Source organism: Ambystoma mexicanum, chromosome 7q (genome assembly GCF_040938575.1).
Source record: "Ambystoma mexicanum isolate Mex_15411 chromosome 7q, UKY_AmexF1_1, whole genome shotgun sequence".
Classification (NCBI taxonomy): Eukaryota; Metazoa; Chordata; class Amphibia; order Caudata; family Ambystomatidae; genus Ambystoma; species Ambystoma mexicanum.
In genome coordinates, this window is record NC_090941.1 from 632,506,074 (window position 1) to 632,525,610 (window position 19,537).

General features: G+C 45.2%; 1 protein-coding gene across 4 annotated transcripts in view; it reads right to left on the minus strand.

Annotated features, from left to right (window-relative positions):
- Nucleotides 1-18,995, minus strand: part of FRY (FRY microtubule binding protein) — a 1,191,674-nt gene extending 1,172,679 nt beyond the window's left edge. For all 4 annotated transcript variants that reach the window (XM_069639765.1, XM_069639761.1, XM_069639760.1 and 1 more), the window contains exon 1: nucleotides 18,664-18,995. In XM_069639765.1, the coding sequence (XP_069495866.1) occupies nucleotides 18,664-18,874 (211 nt within the window). In that variant the 5' untranslated portion in view covers nucleotides 18,875-18,995. The remainder of the gene's footprint in view (nucleotides 1-18,663) is intronic.
- Nucleotides 18,996-19,537: the final 542 nt, after the last annotated feature.

A 19,537-nucleotide genomic window follows, 5' to 3' on the forward strand; every position in this document is an offset into this window, starting at 1 on the left:
TCTGTTATAAAACACTTCACTTGAATAGTTTGAGATGCCAAGAGTTCGTAATTGTCAAATGGAAGGAAAAATTATAAGAAGGAGGGAAGAAAGAACACATCTTCATGGAGGAAAAGGGTTCACCCCGATTCCAGCTGGTCAGACGGAGAGAAAGACCAGGTGTGCACAGTACCTTATTCTGTTGGAGAAAAACTGGTGCCACGGCAGTTGTTCTTGGTAGTTCCTGCAGACTCACGGTTCCTGTGGCTTCAGTCATGGGGACAAGGAGGACGTCTGGAGCGATCTGCCCTACACAGGGACGAGGCCAGCAGCAGCGAAAGACAACAATTAATAAAAGGTGCGCTCCTTTAAATCAGGAGAGGGCTCTTCTGATGGCTATCCGGACCTCTACAGCACGGCAGTGATTTTGACCCAGGAGAGGATTCTCTGTCTGAAGAAAAGACGAGCTGGTTGATCCTACCAGGCTCAAGGGAAGAAGACTCCAGACTGGATCTTCTCTTAGTCGTTGAAGGGGGTAGATAGCTCAGGACTGCAGCAGGGCTTCACCGGGCTCGGGGTTGCAGCAGCCGTCTTCTTCTCCGCTTCTCTTCGGTTCCTTGCAGTTCCAAAGGCGACTCTGCCTTCTAGCTCAAGAGTCCTGCCTTTTATGCCACAATCCCCCATTCACAGAGCCTGGCTGTCAATCACTCAGCAGGGGGGTTGTCCAGCCCAGACAGCCACCTCAGCCAATCAATACAAAGTGTGACTTGGGTTTCCAAGAAGACCCTGTGCAGGGGGTGACTACACTCCTCCTTCACATTCAGCCCAGCTAGACACCCAGGTGCCAAAGGAGGGCTTCTGGTCAGAAGCCCGCCAAAGGTCGGCGAACAAAGGAGGCATACCTGGTTTGCCGCGCAAAGAAAGACCCAAGAAGGATGTTAACAAAAAGAAATGGCAAGTAAACCCAACCAGAGCCGAAATAAAAAGTATTTGGACTAGCGGGTTTAAATTCCGAGGCTACTCAAATAGCCTAAAACAATACCACGTTATGTAATATAATCGCGGTAGGAAAATTAGGGTAGATACCACTGCCACCAGCCAAGTCTTAATGTTAAGGGGGCGAAACAATGCTCCAAGAGGTACAGATAAAAAGGGCTAAGAATTAACCCTTTCCAATACTCCATATAAGATCTAGATCTGTGGTTAAATGACTATGTAAAGTTAATGGCAACTTTGCCCTTTTCTGGGGGACAGTAGTCAGCCCCAGAAATGGAGTCGGTGGGAAGTCGAAACAACAACCCTGGGTTACTGCACTGAAGGTGCTGTGTAACACACAAAAGAGGGGGGCTACTGAAGTGGTGTACTCCAGAGACAACAATCACAAAAACAGATGAAATACACATGGCAAAACACATGTAAGAGTGGGGAAAAGCTCACACTCTTACTAAGTGGAAAAAAATAAACTCCAGAAAAGCTGCTGAGGGACTCACTAGGTAAGGGAAATTAGCCATAGAATGAGAATTCTCCCTAACAGTGCTTCCAATACTGGCTGCTATTGCCTTCTAGCTAAGGGCCCTGATTGGTGGAGAGCCAACCACATGCCACTCATGTGGTCAATGAAACCTTCTTGCCTACAGATGCGCGATATTCTGCTTCATTGTTACCCAACACTCTAGTTAAAAAGGTGCTGAGGAGCAACATTTTCATTATACCACACACTGGAGGGGCAGTGGCTTGTGGGTCTGCTAGAGAGACTGCTGGGTGCTGAGAGAGGGAGATCAAGCTGCAATTGCAGATGAAAGAAGCTGAGGAAGAGACTTACTCTGTGGAGCCTCGCTAGCACCTGGGTGAGAGGGAAATTCACAAAATAGAGTGCAAGCAGAGAGTGGGTGCAGACAGACTCCTCATGCCAGTGTTGGGAGTGTGGAAGCTGCCAGGATTTTTGGAATTCCAAACAAATAAAAGCTTTTGTTTCCGGCAAATAAGGATCTTAATTGGGTATGTATTGTGGCGTGAAATGAAAGATCTGATACTCATGGTAAGGGAAGTGAACTTTACTAAGTTCAAGTGACAAGGTATATACATCAGGTAAGTCCAAGGGTAAGTAGAAAGGTACACAGGAAACATCCACTGGCCTCCTCCTTGACAGGCTGCTTCACTCCAACTGACCTTCATGGAGCTTACAGGGGCACTCACACCACAACATTCCACAGGCACAACTATCTATCAGGCATTCTCTCAGGCAAGCATTCATGCAGGGCCAAGGCAGGGAACACAAGATACAACACAATGCCTCATCCACGGTCGCACTCCCAGTGCTAGTTAAGTAATAATGCCAGAGATGGGGCTGTACCATGTGGTAGCAGGCCACCACCCTTCTCATGTTTACCAGGGCTGCAGGAAGCACGGTGAGCGTTTTCAACTCCACGGCACAATCAAATCCTTTTACAAGGATTAACACAGGACAACCTTAAAACGGAAAGACAATGATCCACATCCAAACTCCAAGGTACAACCATTATATAAATACAAAGAAACCTTCAAAGGACAAACATTACAACTGTTGTAAACCCTCATGATGATCCATTGAAACCGCAGTGGAGAAACACGTGGAAGTTTCATAAAGAGTTTACTCTAAAGGTTTTTAGAAGTTTTAGAGGTCTCATAAAGACTTGCTCCCATAAAGACTACTGAAAACGTTTCGAAAAGACTGCATTTAAGTCACAGACCAACTGTTTTTATTTAAATGGTGACTACAAGCTGTTGATAGAGGTCACACATTAAAACCGCTATCTACAAAGATCAAGCAAACCATAATTGAAACTCAAGACCTCATGAGAATTAAATTGATTTGTAACCACCCTAAAAAATTGAAAGTGTCCTTTCTTTACAAAACTGCAAGCTGGTGCATATTGGATGACCCTTCTAAGTGACATAAGGGCTGCAGTGTGGTTACAACCTGCTGCCTCAGGGAATGATAACTATAAGCACTCGATGCGAAAAGAGTACAGCCCTCGGGAGCATCCTTGATGTAAACGTAGCCCAATCCAAAATGGCCACTGTGGGAAATGTAAAGATAACAAAATTAGCACCCTTTATATTTCTGAGCCAATCAAAATCTGTTGATGGAGTAACAGTTCAGGAGCACAATAATATGCGACAAAGAGTTAAGCAAGAACATAAATTGTTTGCATTTTAAAACAGAGCAAGAGCCTTCACTGCATGACTGGAACACGGGCTTGCATCTTCAGTTACAGCCATGATCCAAGAAAACTGTTTAGTTGGTCCATTCAGGTGCTAATTAGAGAAACTACATACGTGGATCCATCTAACATTCCCTGTGGAGACAGAACCAAGATCATTTTCTTCTTAGGGGCCAGTTAGTTTTTAAAAAACTGCCTTTTTTAGTCTACACATTTTCCCAGGAAGACATGCACACTACAGGTATACAGTGACATTTGCTATTGCAGGTGTAGCCTCCTTTTTGACCCGGTCTGACTGAAATGTTTTTCCAGTTTACAATAACACAAATGGAGGAAATCCAAGGAGTTATAGATTCAGCCAAGATTCAGTTAAAATGTTTTAACTCTTTAAAATAGCATGTAATTCTTTTCATGTGCAATGGACGTGTTACCTTACTATGTAAATGGATCTCTTGAAGTGGTAAAAACTAACATGCTACTAAGCTAGCATGCCATTTCCTTTTTTTGAATGTGCAATGGATTTGTGACCCTACTCTATAAATGGATTTTCTTGAAGCTTTAAAAACCTGTAACCATTTTCTTAAGTTTCAGCGCCTAGTTGCCTTTGGGCTTTACAAAAGTAGAAATAAATAAACTCAAATTTATACTACATTAGCTTTCAGTCTTTTTTTTTTTTCCTTTCAGCAAAGACTGCCTACACTACAAAATGTGTACCTCACGAATGCAAAGCAATCCCCCAAAAGATGGCAAAAGAACACAAAACAACACATTATATGCAGGCAGCAAAGTGAAAAAGTATGTCTTTTCCGCCAATGAGAAAGGTGAAGCAACACACGAACTTACATTTGTTCGTCAAGAGTCTGTCTGAAGCAGTCTTCAAAAGCAAACGAAGACAAACACAAGCTGAGCAACATCAAAATGCAGCGAGGAAAGATGCGACAAGTACAATCATGTAAGTTGCATCATACATCGTATAAACTCTGCTGAACCTCTCTGGAGTGCAGAGTCTATTGTTACAACCCACGGGCTCAACCAGCCAACCCACACACAAACACCTTGCCTTTCTCTTAGCACTTGGCCCTTGTAATAGAGCAAGCCCCGGGCAGTCCCCACGCCTGTCTGCAGGGGCTCTGGTTGCCTGGCTCAGCACTTCAAGCAGCAAAGAGGGGGTAGCAATGAAAGACGATAATCTGGGAGCGATGCAACAAATCCTGCTCAAAAGGGCCATTTGCAACCAACCCTCCATGTTCAAATCACCAAGGGATTTGCTGTAGATTGTGGATTTACAAATAGGTTTGTCCCCTGGGTTTTCGCACTCTGATCAAATGAAGCAGTGGTTGAAAGGAGGTGCCCAATAACGTTCTGCCTCCCCCCACTCCTACACTAGAAAGGTTTAGGCTCCATTAGCGGGTGGATTCTACACTTTTCCATTTACTTCGTACAGGAAGTCAGTGCACCCACCGAATAAACACTGCTTTCCAAGTGGCTTCCTGGATGGTTTCCAAGCTTCCTGGATTCTCTTCCCTTGTCCTGCAGAGAGGCTACACAGCTCAATGCGTAAATGCAAGATCTGTTACAAGACAGGGAACAATGTGCATACCGATGACTGCATTGCACCATTGCAAACATCTTTGAAATATGTGCAAATGTTTTGTAAGTATTTACAGATTGGCCTGGATCATGCCCAACTGTTGGGCAACTTATCATACTCCAATATGGTATAAAAGCCTAGAAGTAATGTTCTCGTTACAGGCTAATTGCAACATCACAATTTACCTGTAAAAAGAAAATGGTATCACAACTGCTTTGTAATCAATTATTGCAATTTAGTTCTGATGTCACAATGCCTAGTCCGATTTATAAACACGGGCTCCTGGAGAAACCCTATTCTTCCCAGGAAGGGCTTCATGAGAAACAAAAATACAAGTGAACGGGTCGGTGAAACTGGTATACCCCCTTACTGTTCAATCACCATTAACACATATAAATCGAGTACTGCACCTGGATATTTCAAATACTGTTTTTTATCTTGAACAGCATCTATTTGTATATTGCTTTTGGTATAGTGCTGAACATAATGGGTTTCAGAGTAAAGTCATACAGATTTACACAAGACAACAGACATCAAATCAAATTACTTATACAGTGAACAGAGTGCACATCTCTACTGTCGATACATAACGACAGGGGTCAAACAAATATGCAGAATGTATTTAGGTACAAACCTGTGAAAAAAGCATGGATAACATTGTGGTTGGAAAGTTCGTCTACACCAAGTTGTTTCGGCTATCTATAGGAGCTGAATATGCTGCATATTTGACACGGCGTTCATCAGGACGGGGAGAACAGTATGGTCAGGATGTTCAGGAGGTGCTGTGGGGTTTGATTTGGCACAGATAATGGGATAAACAATATCTCATCGATCAAAGTCGCAGTGGACTCCTGGACGTAGGTGGCTCTTGACTCTCTCATGCAATATTTGTGTGGTTGAGATGGATCCTAGGAAAGCCTGTCCTCTGGTGGCACTTGTCTCAATGTAGGCCAGGGAGCGATTAATGCGCCAGAGATCCTTTAGGTTGTCACGATCGGCGGAGCGATCGTAGAAGCAGGCTCAGGGACGTCATTTGGGGGTCGGAAGAGGTCTCAAGTGTGACCTCTGAGGTCTCCCTTGCGACCTCTGTAAAAAAAAAAAATATTTTTTATTTTATTTTTTTTGCAATGCAAGCTCCTGGGACTTGGCCAGCACCATGTGGCTCTTTAATTCTGGAGTGGCTAGCTTTCTTGTTCAGGTCCCTTAAAAAAAAGAAGAAAAGGAACATGAGGGCCACAAGTCTAACCCTTTCAGCACTTAACCTAAATAAGAAAGAATAGGAATGCCAAAAAATGTGTCTTTCTGGAATTCTATACAATAATTGCTAGACTCATTAAAGGTTTATTTCAGGCACACTTCAGGGGGTGAGTCACTGATTTAGTCTGTTCTCAAACGCCTCAACTCAGCCTTTCATCCTTCGGAGGTCGATAAATGGGTACCAACACAGGTTGGGTGATATTGGGTGTGTATTTCTTCTATGTAAAGCGCTTAAGCGTAAGTGCTATATAATAACACATCATTATCATTTGGTCATGGACATCTGCTTGCAATCACAGTAATTTGGTAATATGGGCCTATACACACTGATTTTAACGATACATATGGCGATCCATTCAAGTATGAAATGTACATCACATTATAGTGATATCGTAACCATATTTTCCGTAGTGTACAATGCTATGTGATGCCACTTCCTGTTTTGTCAATGGGTGAAAGGTCATGTTCCATTGCTTCCCGCGATATCACTTTGCGGTGGGGTCAAATAACATCACTTCCTGTGATATCAGGGGTCAAGGGTCGTGTGAGGTCACTTCCGCTACCCCTGGCATTTTGGTGAGATGACGTCCCTGAGCAGGCTCCTTCTCTCGTGGCAGACCCGGCACTTTCCTAGGATCCATCCCAACCACACATATATCCAACCACACATATATTGCATGAGAAAGTCAACAGCCACCTACATCTAGGAGTCCACTGCGACTTTGATCGATGAGATATTGTTTATCCCATTATTACATCTGTGGCCAAATCAAACCCCACAGCACCTCCTGAACATCCTGACCATACTGTTCTCCCCGTCCCGATGCAGGCTGTGTCAAATATGCGGCATATACAGCCCCTATAGACGGCCGAAACACCTTGGCGTAGACGAACTTACCAAACACAGTGTTATCAAGTCTTTTTCACTGTTTTGTACCTAAATACATTCTGTATATTGGTTTCAATTGTTTATTTGTTTCTGACCCCTGTCATTATGTATCGACAGTAGAGATCTGCACTCGGTTCACTGTCTAAGTAATTTGATTTGATGTCTGTTGTCTTGTGTAAATCTGTATGACTTTACTCTGAAACCCATTATGTTCAGCACTATACAAATAGATGCTGTTAAATATAAAAACCAGTATTTGAAATATCCAGGTGCAGTACTCGTTTTTTTTGGAAAGAACAAATTGGCAGAAAAGGTCACGATCCACAGCGCTTGTAATTATAAATTAGACAAAGAGGGTCAAGGCTGCAGGTATCTGGGTAGTGTGGATATACTGCCAGTATAATTCCACTGAGTTAAGTACAATTGCACACAAACAAGTCCCAGTTTCACTGTGCCAAGTATAGCAAAATAAAGATTGGGAGTCCAAGTGATTTGTATGAAAGAAAAGCCTTTAAAGTCCAAGGTTTAGTACAAGGAACAGCCTAACACGTGTTTCGAGCCTTCCACGGCTCTTCATCTGAGCCTTAATAGGGATAGAGCCAGAAATTTAAGCTGAAGGGACAATGCCCAAAAAGTACTCTGAAGGCTTCGAAATTGCGGTTAAGGCTGGTCGGCTGTTTAGACAGACTGAAGAAATCAATGTGCATTGTAAGGCTCGAAACATGTATTAGGCTGTTGCTTGTACTAAACCTTGGACTTTAAAGGCTGTAATCACTTGGACTCCGATTTTTATTTTGCTATACTTGGCGCAGTGAGACTGGGACTTGTTTCTGTTGACCTCGATTTGTATGTGTTAATGGTGATTGAACAGAGAGGGGGTATACCAGTTTCACCAACCCGTTCACTTGTATTTTTGTTTCTCACGCCTACTCCTCCTGCTCGAGTCAGCACAGAGCAGAATTCCAGCTGTCATTGCAGTACTTAATTAAAGCCATGATAAGATTTTCAAAATCCTTGCTTGTGTTATGCTTATAAAATAGTTTTCTGTGACACTTTACAGTCATTAATCAGCAGAAATATGTTTATGGCAGAAGTTTTAATTTGTGCACTGCTGGAGTTGAACACGCGAGCAAGCATGTGCATGTTTTTACATTTTTTGTTGCATTTTATTAAACTGCTTAAACTACTTATCTGCAACACATTAAGAGCTGCAGGGTAGCTCTTATCCAAACAGATTCTCAATTGATTAAAATTCCAAGAGAATCTATATTGATTATATGGATCAGCAAATGGAAGAACTATTTATTGGATATTTATAAAAAGGCGCTTATACAGCAAGACAGTGTTTCAAAGCACCACAAGGCAAAAGGGAAGCAAAGAAGCGAGCAAATAAAGATTGAATATTGACAATGAATAAAAAAAGAAACGAACAGTCCTACTAGGCCTTCTGACATCCAGGGCATGAAAGTGTAGTGAAGAGAAAGAAAAGAGGGAGTGGGGGAAAGACAGAGGTGCCTAATGGAAGGCGACAGGTAAGTGCATGGTCGGAGATGTTCCAGGCGAAGGAGGGGAGGTCTACCGCTGAACAGCTAAGTGCAGGGCGAAGGCAAACCACCAAACAGGTGGGTGTGGACCCAGTGGGCAGGATCCTATTGGACTCTTGACGGATAAAGCCACCAATCTCAGCAAAAATTCTATTTATCCCAAAAGCAAAACAATGCAGTGCAAAATGGAGGATGCAGAGATGTAAAGCACAGCTAAATGCATTCAGTTGAGACACAGCAAGAAACGTTCAATTGGTGCTGAAATTAGAATTTACAGTTAAGCTAGTGGAGGAAAAGAGGGAAGAAACAATTAAGCAGTCAATGGTAGAGGGTCCAAAGAAGGTGTGTAGGCCAGACAGATGCTGGTGTAACAGGGTGTAAACAGACCATTGCACCAAGGTGATCCATAACATGGTAAAGGATCCATTTACAGTATGCCTGACTCGAGATTACGGTCAACCGTCACTGATAGTGACACCCAGTGTTTATCCCCTGTCCCCGATATTCTGCCCAGCACAGGCACATCGCCCGAGGACCACTCACGTCTGTTTGTCGCATTGTACTGGCATGGATGCCACTTCCTGCACGTCCTTAGGTTAAGTAAGAGGCCATGTGTTAAAAGGGGAGGCAAGTCTATGGGCAGGCATCATAAGGAATACAATATCCCCCGTACATTAAAGGGATACTACAAGTCACCCGAGTTCTACGACCTTATAAAGGAACTCTGCCTACTTACCTTATGTCACAAAGCTCCTCACTGACTCAATATCATAATGTACGGTAGAGGGGACTGTAAGGCAGAATCCTGTGCAGTGCCCCTAGGGACCATTACACACAAGACTACAGGTGGCAATACAGGTTTTACCTTTGGTAATAGCCTGTACTAATATGTTAAAGTGGTAGCATTAGTGGAGCAGCCAGGCGTATCTCAAGAGTATATGAGCAGTAGCAGAGATTACACAAAGGGACCACAATTACTGTGACTCAAGCAAACACTGACTCAAGGTTTCAGGTAGAAAAATATAAGTACATTTATTTCTAAACCATTTGTTATAAACACAACACTTCTATTAAAATCAAAATCACACGTAAAATATCCTACAACTAACCAATTCACTTTGTATGGTATGACTCAAGGTAAGTACCCTGTGTTTGAATGGACCGGTGCTATGGAACAAGACACGTTACCGTGAATACGATTCCAATCACTTTTTGACAGTTCGGTCTACTAAATAAATGTGTATCCGTGGCAAGAAATGCTACCGGGGCAAAAACACACCTAGCACCCGAGATATCCAGAGGGAGTTGGAGGCAAAAATCATAGGCAATATTATAGTTAGGCAGACAGAATCGAAGAACATTCATAAACAGGAATTCAAGAGTCAAAGGGCCAGAGCCAGGGTCAAGTAACAACGGGTGCCTGTTGTTGAGGATCACACAGTCGGATAGTTCACGACTCAACGTAGCCAAGAGTACTTTGATATTGTCAATGTTCGGAAGCAAAAAGGAGGGGAAAGTAAGGACAAGCCTTAAGGAAGAGAAAGTGGGATTCACCCAAATTTCTCAAGCAGGACACAGTACCTTTCTCAAAGGATGAAGCTGGTGCCACGGCAGTTGTTCCTGTTGACCCACGGCTCCTGGAGCTCCGATGTGAAGGAGGACGTCTGGAGGGGTCTGCACCACACAGGGATGAAGCCGGCAGCAGCGACGAGGAAATAAAAAGGTGCGCTCCTTAAAAACAGGAGAGGCTCTTCAGGTGGCTATCCGGACCACTACTGCAGTGTGCAGCGATTTTGACCACAAAGGGATTCCTCTGGCTGAAGACGACGAGCTGGTTATCCCCACCAGGCTCAAGGGAAGAAGACTCCGGACTGGATCTTCTCTTAGTCCTTGAAGGGTAGATAGCTCAGGACTGCAGCAGGGCTTCACCGGTACGGGATATTTGCAGCAGTCGACATCTCCTCCGCTTCTCTTCGGTTCCTTGTAGTTCCAGTGGCGACTCTCTGACTTACAGCCCAAGAGACCTGCCTTTTATGTGCAAAACCCCCATTCACACAGCCTGGCTGTCAATCACCCAGCAGGGGGTTGTCCGGCCCGGACAACCACCTTAGCCAATCATGGCAAAGTGCGACTTGGGTTTACTAGGATACCCTGTGCAGGGGGTGACTACACCCCTCCCTCACATTCAGCCCACCTAGACACCCAGGCGCCTGGAGGTGGGCTTCTGAGCAGAAGCCTGCCAAAAGACGGTGAACAAAGGAGGCAAACCTGGTTTGCCGTGCAAAGTAAAACACAAGAAAGACTTTAACAAAAAGAAATGCTGAATAAACCCGACAGAGCCAAAATAAAAAGTATTTGGTCAAGTGGGTTTAAGTTCAAGGCTAATATAATAGCCTAAAACAATACCACGTTCATATAATATAATAGGTAGAAAAGTTAGGGTAGATACCACTGGCACCAGCCAAGTCTAAATGTTAAAAGAGTGAAACAATGCTCTCGGAGGTACAGATACAAAGGGATACGAAGTAACCCTTTCCAGTACTCCATGGAAGATGGGGTGTACTGGATCCGTGTTAAATTGACTAAGTAAAGTAAATGGCAACTTTACCCTTTTCTGGGGGACTGTAGTCAGCCCCAGAAACGGAGTCGGTGGGAAGTCTAAAAGACAACTCCGTCACTGCACTGAAGGTGCTGTCTAACACACAAAAGACGGGGGCTACTGAAGTGGTGTACTCCAGAGTCCACAATCCGAAAAACAGGTAAAAGACACATGGCAAAACATGGGTAAGAGTGGGGGAAAAGCTCACACTCTTACCAAGTGAAAGAAATAAACTCCAGAAGTCCAGCAAAGCTGCTGGGGCACTCACTAGGTGAGGGAAATTAGCCATAAAATGAGAATTCTCCATAAGAGGGACTCTAGCTCATATATTACTCCAGAAAAGATCTTTTAGGCATGCCAAATCAGTTTAGAAATTGGCAAGTTACTTTATAAAAAAAAGTTTAATTTTGAGAAAAAAAAATCAATGCACGAGACTTGTTTTGCGCACTAGGCCCTCCCTCAGGCTGGAAACTATATCATGTTGTAAAATAAGCGAAGAGGAAAAAAAAGGGAAGAGTGGTACAAGGAAAGTTAGGAGATCCTAATCAAAAGGTGGTGTAGTCCAACAGAAGGCGTTGGGCAGATTTTTTTATAAATCTGCCTCATACATGCCTGGAAGAGGAATGCCACATATGATCGATCTAGCTTTTTGTATGAACTGAGAGGTGACTTTAAAATTTATTTTTGGCCTGTCACCAAGGAGAACAAGCTAACAATAACACAAGCTCTAACCAATTCCCTTTTTTCCACAAGCCCATGTAGCTGCCACAATGGTGTGCTGTGAACTTTGAAGAGGTCTGCACACGCCTCAGCTTCCTAGGTAAGTGGCACTTATGCAACAGTGGTTATACCAGTTCAACGCAGAAGGGGAGCTCAGAGCGCCGGGTTAACTAATGGTTGTCCATTCTCCCTAAGGCCAGTTGCAGCATTTAACATACACTCGTTGCAAAGTGCTTAATGGATAGTGGGAAGGATAGTTAATTACTTTGAATGCAGCAACCTAAAACAAACTTCGGTTTCGAGCATAGGTTAGGTCAAAAACAGGCTTTGACATGTCTCTGGCATGTAACGCATTCCATCATCACTTGCTTTGGGCTAAATCATATGATGGCATTGGAGGCATGCGCTCCCGCTGGAATGTATTATTGCCACTTCTTAATACAGGTGTTGACACCCAACCTGGAGTAGGGCAGTGCAAAGGATGTCATACTCTCCGACAGAGGAGCACGTGGGACACTTGTCCAAAATATGATGCAGAATGAAGCCTGGAAACCTCTGCTCCACGAATTTCATTTGGAGTTGGTTCACTGTAAAGGGCTGTCAGGGATGTGCACTGTTCATGTGTGCACTGGTGAGGAAGTTCCTATGCGAATGAAAACTATATACACATTGGTGTCGAGTCCCTTATGTACTCAAAACAAAGTTTAATTTTGAGAAGAAAAAAAAAAATCAATGCACAAGAATTGTTTTGTGCACTAGGCCCTCCCTCAGGGCTGGAGAAACTATATCATGTTGTAAAATAAGCGAAGAGGAAAAAAAAAGGGAAGAGTGGTACAAGGAAAGTTAAGAGATCCTTATCAAAAGGTGGTGTAGTCGAACAGAAGGCGTTGGGTTACCCGTGTCTCAGAGTTCTTGATTTTGCCCGCAGTTCTGTCATCAACATTACTGCGATGCGTCATGCGAGCCCACACTGGCATCACTTGATCACAACACCCTTCTCTACTGATGCACATGATACTCTTATACAACATGAACGGGTCATCTCCATTTTAAGGCGCTCTTCGCGAAGAACACCCCAATGCAACTGAACTGTAAAAGTTTCAATGTCCTCCATCATGTTTATCACATTTTGGGAGGATTCCACGTTACGCGCTCCCTGAATGAATAGTGTTTTTTTGTGATGGGTGAGTAGATTCCTTAAGTGAAAGTGGGATAGACGTTGTAAATAAACTTCCGGATGCCATTTCACAAAGATATCTGGTGGTTTTCAGGCCTTTGAAAGGTGAGAGACTGAGGGCGCTGGTGGAGCGAGGCTTCCATGCCACTGTACGCTACCCAGCCATCTGTTGGGGAAGCTGGGGTGGGAGAATGATATGATTTTGAGTATTGGGGACAGGGGTCACGTCCGAAAAAAACAGTGGGGGCTTCATTAACATACCAATTTAATGTGGTGTCACCAGAAATTAGCATATCAAGGTGCACTCTGAAAAAAGTGGGCGAGGACCGGGACTCTATCTACCCGCGTGTTCCCTCGACTTGAGCCCTGATTGTGGAATGAAGGTAAGCTATCAGATGTTACATCAACAGCACTATATTTAAACTCTTTTTCCCCAGCTCTCTTTTTGATAGTGTTTATTTGCAATTGCCCTGCCCTCCTGGAAAACAAGAGCAATTCATAATAATAAACTGGATACGACAGATGGTGGATAGCCTCCAGCTTTGAGAAAACTCTTCAACGTGCATCCAAGCATATACATATTCAGTTCTACAGGTGCCATTAACATGTGAAGTGGGGGAATCTGAGATGGTGAAAATGTATTTCAGGCACCTCTTAAGTCTTGTCCTCTGTAAAACAGAAAAGAAAAGGAGACTACCATTGGCATATAACAGGGGCTGCTGCGTGGATCATTTGTGTTCAACTTGAAGGTACAGCAAAGAGCAATGCGCCATAATATCCTGGCTAAATAATTGGAAGCATTGAGAGTATGGCATGAGTGCAAATCATAACTTAGCTTGGAGAAAGTATCTGAGAATCCTGCTCACCTGCCATTTAACATTTCGCCAGAACTCACAAAAAAAAAAAAGAAAGAAATCATAGAAACAGAAAACAGACTGTTGCTCTTGGGTCTTCAGCTGGGAAAGTGTTGCTCATCAAGAGCAATAACTATGATGGAAAAGGAGAATGGTCACCAACCTAAGTGCTGCATGCCATTTACAATTAAGGCTTTAGTTCTCCCATCACGGATTTGGAGAGAAACTCCACAGCGGAGTATTCCCAAACTTTCAGTGCCGTTCCACTAGACTTCAGGATCCACATGACCAGGCACAAAATTGAAACAGTAAGGTTTTCTCCTTAAAGCAGGCCTAACATCTGCCCACTTTAGGGCAGACCTTCTGAAATCTAAGAACCCCCTCCAGCTGCCTTTTGAGATTGAGGCTTCGCTGCGAAAGTAAAGAGGAGGGAGTAGCTGGGCCAAATTTCTTAAGATACCCCAGATCTGTGCGATGGCTGTCCAATATTTGCTTTTTTATCTCATGTCTGTGCATTCTAGTAATTTTACTTCTGTGTTTACAAAGGTTTAAGTAACACAGATTGGACACCATTTATAACATAACAGTAGAGGTGGCAATCAAGTTAGTAGAGTCAATATACTCTACTAACTTGATTGCCACCTGTACTGTTATAAATGGCGTCCAATCTGTAAAGTAGTCCAGATGCCCTGTAAAATTGATCAGTGATCTGCCTGGGTGGGAGGAATTCAAATATCCTCACGGGGAGAGTGCGCTCGCCTGGGCTTTTTTGATTTTTTAATAATTTAAATGAATGATGAGAAATCCGCTTCTGAGAAACGTGTGACCATTCCGCACCCTTTTCATCTGTTTCCCGCACAAAACAGTGTACTCCGGGAAAGCACAGACTACAGGCACAGTCTTTCCCTGTCATATTCAGCTGGAATGTGACAGCCACGGGTACATCAATGTTTTCCAAGAATGGGGAAGGCACACTTTCCTCCAGCCATGAGCAGCCTAATTTAAATATCAAAGGCTCCATGGATCTGCAATCCTTTTGTCTACTCTGGCTGGTGGCAGTGCATACTAACGAGATAATTGAGGCAAGCCTGAGAGGCTTGCTTGCGGAAGGGAAAACAGGAAGGTCGGACAAACAACCCTTTGGTATAGAATATGTCAACTTGAAGCTAGTTCCCACCTCTCTGTATGAAAGGCAGTGAATTGCCTGTCTGGGTCCAGCAGTTAACGCAGGTGTCCCTGCAGAGCAGACGCCTTTCAAAAGGATGAAGGATGCAATCTGGGGGAGACAGGAAGTCTGATCCCCCAGCACAAACTTCAAGGCACTCCTGTGCTTCTAATCAAGAGTCACACAGGGCTTAGTTAACCAGAGAGACACTTTGAGCCACAACAGACAGGAAGATCGGGTGGGACATACATGTTTTCACCCCTTGTCCATTTTATTGCAGAGCACTCTGGTCCTGACTTCATGCATAACAGAAGATTGTTGGTGGGGACCCAGTGTTGGTTGGTTAAGGAAGGCTTAGCTTGCACCAATCACTTGGACCCATTTGCCTTTAAAAGAGGGCTGAACCCCTCACTTAGCAGATCATCTGACGACTTTGAAAGGAGTAAGAAGGACTCATTTGGACCTGGGCTGAAGGTACAGTCTACCTTACATCTTCCGTCAGTGAAGGAAGGCCAGGAGTTCCAAGACGGAAGCAAGATCCCTCCCCTAAACATCTCCCAGGGAACAGAGGGAGATACCAGACTCAGAGGACCCATCCAGCAGCTCAAGAACCGGTACCCAGCCAGCCCACAGCATGCCCTGCTAAGTTCTGCCAGCAAGTGTCCTAGGTGGGAAGTGCCGGAGAGTCTCTGGACAAAGGACAAGGCTGTTGCCTGAAACCACTCTCCTGAGCTTTGGGCCGTCTGCCTTGAAAAGTCGATAGAAGGCCTATGAAGAAGCTAGGAGGAGTGCCACACAAGCATCATCCAGCATCAATCTTTTAAGGACATTTTTTGATACAGTCGAGTCCTCGAACAGCATCCAGGTGCACTGCTGACTGTTGTCATGCTGCAGTCACCAGAGTCATCCGAGACACCTCAACCAGCATTCCAGATCCACCAACCAGCACAGAGACAATGATTCTTGGCCTTGAGCTGCCGGAGAGCCTGCAGATGTCCGTCCAGCCTCGCTTGCTGAACTGCATGCCGCCTGGTATCCGCAGCTGTTTCCGCCACTAACTGTCTCAAGGGCTGCAAAGTGCCCTTGAACCGCCTCGACGCTGGGCAGTGCACGGTTATCTCCGCTCAGCATTTTGCTAACGAACAAAAAGAAGCGAGCTAAAGGGCAGATCATTTCAGATCCGACATGGGACACTTTGGCAGCCCCTGCACCTCTTTCTAATGCTTAGCAAGAGTCATAATGGCTGCCTGGAACCAGTGCAGTTTTAAAACCAAGAAGAAAAATGAAGAGCTAAAAAATAAAGCAAAAAGTAGACATTGGACAAAAGGAAGCCGGTCTGTGTTCTTTATCCTGCATTTAAACAATAAATGACCCGTGCTGGGCTGCATTCTATGCATGCAGATGCGCGTGCCTGGAAACACCTCCACGCAGAGCCAAAGCCATCAGTCAAACACCACTGGTCTATGGTCCTGCAAAACTTTCCGAGTCCCGCTGCACCTCACTCGTGAGGCCAGATAAGATCAAAACAGTTATGTGGCTACTTCGTTGGCCATGTAGGGCCCGATTCACAGGGAAGGGGTAAGTCTGGCTGGCAAGGGATATTCAGTTCACAAAAGGATGGGGAACTATGATTTAGTAAAACAGAACTACTCAGAGAAATGTATGTTGTGAATCCAATAACCCTCTTGGGTAAGTCAGAATGACTGCTGCTAACTCTTTGTGAATCAGACTGCTAGAGAAGAATCTAGCCTAAAGTTTTAGGTTGGCCTGATTCCTCTGGGGCGAAGACTGATTGCTGCACAATTCCCTTCTTGAATGACAGAGGTGAGCTATTAACAGACTGCCGCGGAAGGCCACCCCTGGAAATTCACGCTGCTAAAGAATTGTTAGACACAAATATTTTCACCCATCACTCTTTGGTATTCGCGAAGGGTTTCTACTGGTTCCAGTTGGCACTACCCGGCAATAACTCGGAAAAACAGACAACAGACGGCCGCAGGCAATGAATGATGGGTAATTCGCGGTGGTAATGAAATATCACGTTTTTTGTTCAACTCGGCTTACTCTAAGCCAACCATAAACCCAGCTTTTTTTTTAGATTGCACGTCTCAAAGTGCTAAGAAGCCACGCTCCTAGCAAACGACGGCTATAATAAGGCCCATGTATAAACCGGACTACTGGGAATCGGGTGGTAAAACAGGGGACACTAGGTTTGAACTAAAAACACCAATATAAACCAAGAAGCAGAATGAGATAGAAATGAAACCAACTAACATTAGAAAAATGAAACTGGTATTTCCAACAGGCAGAAAAAAAAAATAGTAAGTAAACGTGCACGGGCCTACGCATACAAAGAAACAAATGACACCGGGGCCCCTTCTCTTACGGTATTGTGCTTTTTTGTAGACCACTAGAGTCCCATGGCTTCTGAAGGGCCATGGGGAGGTTTACATAAAACCATTTACAGCTAACATGTTCAGCTCCATTGGAAGGAAGGAATGCAAAGCACGCATCGTCCATAGCGATGCTCATTTTCTCTCAGTGCAAAAACAACACAACCTCGCATGGAGGTGGACGAGCCCGCCTTCCCTCCCTCCCCCACACAAATCGTGTTTACATTTAAATCCTGCAGCGTGCGCGTTGCACCGGCCAGCCCGCAGTGGGCTCCGGTAATTACAGTACACGTTGCGCTCCCTGCACCCGCCTGGGGGACCTGCGGCTAGGGCCAGCCCAGGCCCGTATGCAGGGCAGGGAACTAGAAGCTTCGAGCAGCACTACCAACTCCCAAAACAATGACGGCGTGCACACCATGCAAGTAGCGAGGACTCCAAAACACAGAGCCAAGAGCATTCCTTTCTGACAAGCCGTCAAGAGACCCCCGTGTTATCATGATCACCTTGATCAACACCTGCACCGCGTTGCATGCTGGAACGTGTAGGCCTATGCCTATTTGAGGCGCTAGCACACGCGCACCGGCAGGCTACATCCAACTGAACAAAAACAAGAAAATACAAATAAACACTAACATGCTTTCGACCAATGGCACGGGTTTCTAGCATGTTGCCAAATAGACACACGTCACTGTTTTCCCCTCCTGCGTCCTAGAACATCGGGTGTGTGAGACCCTACACATAACACCCAGTCAGAAACGGATCACTATGCAATGCGGGTCACATGGGCTCGAACAGCTGCTACTGGTTGCCCCGAGGTTGGTTTCCCATTGCCAATACATTTGCCACGCGTGTCAATGTGCATACATGCAGCCGCAAATGAGATCTCAAGTTGTCAGGTCTGGGGGCAGTTCCTGTACTCCAAGTTTTGCTTCCTGCACTCTGGCTCTTGTAGTTTTGCGGTTTTCTCTGTAATTACATAATTGCAAAAGAGAGGCAAGCGGCGGCAAGATAACAGCACCGGCCACGGATAAAGATAGTCAAGGAAACATGTGAGACTTCTAACTACTATCATAGAAGTTGCCACTTAAAGGGATTTTTTTTATTTGTAGTTCTACGTTCAATATACGGCGAACCTCTAGTGTCAGGGTGCCAAGGAAGACTCTGGACTGGATGAACTCCCCGCGCCCGGCCTGACAAGGGGCAGCGCGAGCTCCCTGTCACAACGAACTGCGCCATCGTCAGGGCGCGCATCTCTGTCAGTGCGAGCCCTTGCCCGCGTCACGCAGCCCTACCTGGGATGATGGACGGCCGTTTCTTTTGACGCCTCAGGTGTATGGGCTCCAGGTTCTTCATGTTCCGGTGCAGCCTCTGCTTCACGTCCATCCCCGTGAGCAGCAGCTCCTGCGGCAGGCTGCACCGCCTCGACGCGTTGTATTCATTGTTGTGACAGAAGAGCACCCTGCCCCTGGACCCGGAGAACAAGCTGCTGTCATCCCGCGCCATTATAAGCGCCCACCGCTAGAGTGTAGTCCGGGGGTCCGTGCCCTCTGCCCTTCATGTGGCGGGCTTCAAGGGCCACGGCGCTTCCATGCTCCCCAGCACTTGTTCGGTGAGTTTAACGAGTAAAGGGCGTGTGCTAGACAGGTGTAGGGTTACCGAGCCGGCCCCTCCTTTCAGCGGCTAATGGCACACAACAGGAGGAGGAGCGCTCTAATGCCATTTAGGTTAACAAAAGATTTCCATGTCTGCAAAGTTTCAACGCTGATCTGCGCGCGTGAGAATGCGCTGCCAACTCCCTTGCTTGCTAAACCTCTGCAGCGCACGCCCTTCCAGACGCCCCTCTGCGCTGCAAAAGAGAAACAAGCAGAACTGCGACCGTCCTTTATAAGGGACGACATTTCAGACCCCAGCGGTTGCATAAGCATCTCGCGTACAATTAGTCCTGTGGTGTATCTGTCGGCCTGACACTCGCGTTGCTAATTTTGGTTTCATTTTTAGGGCCCTCTCTGATCCGCTCCACTTCGAAGGGGCTGCGATGCATTTCAGTCAATATCCATTTGTTAGCCTAAGATTTGATGGCATGATTTCCTCTCTCTTGCTGCGACCCCCATCTGAGCACCTGCTGCAAGGGAGCCACTGGCTTTTATTTCTGATGGCAAATTGTAA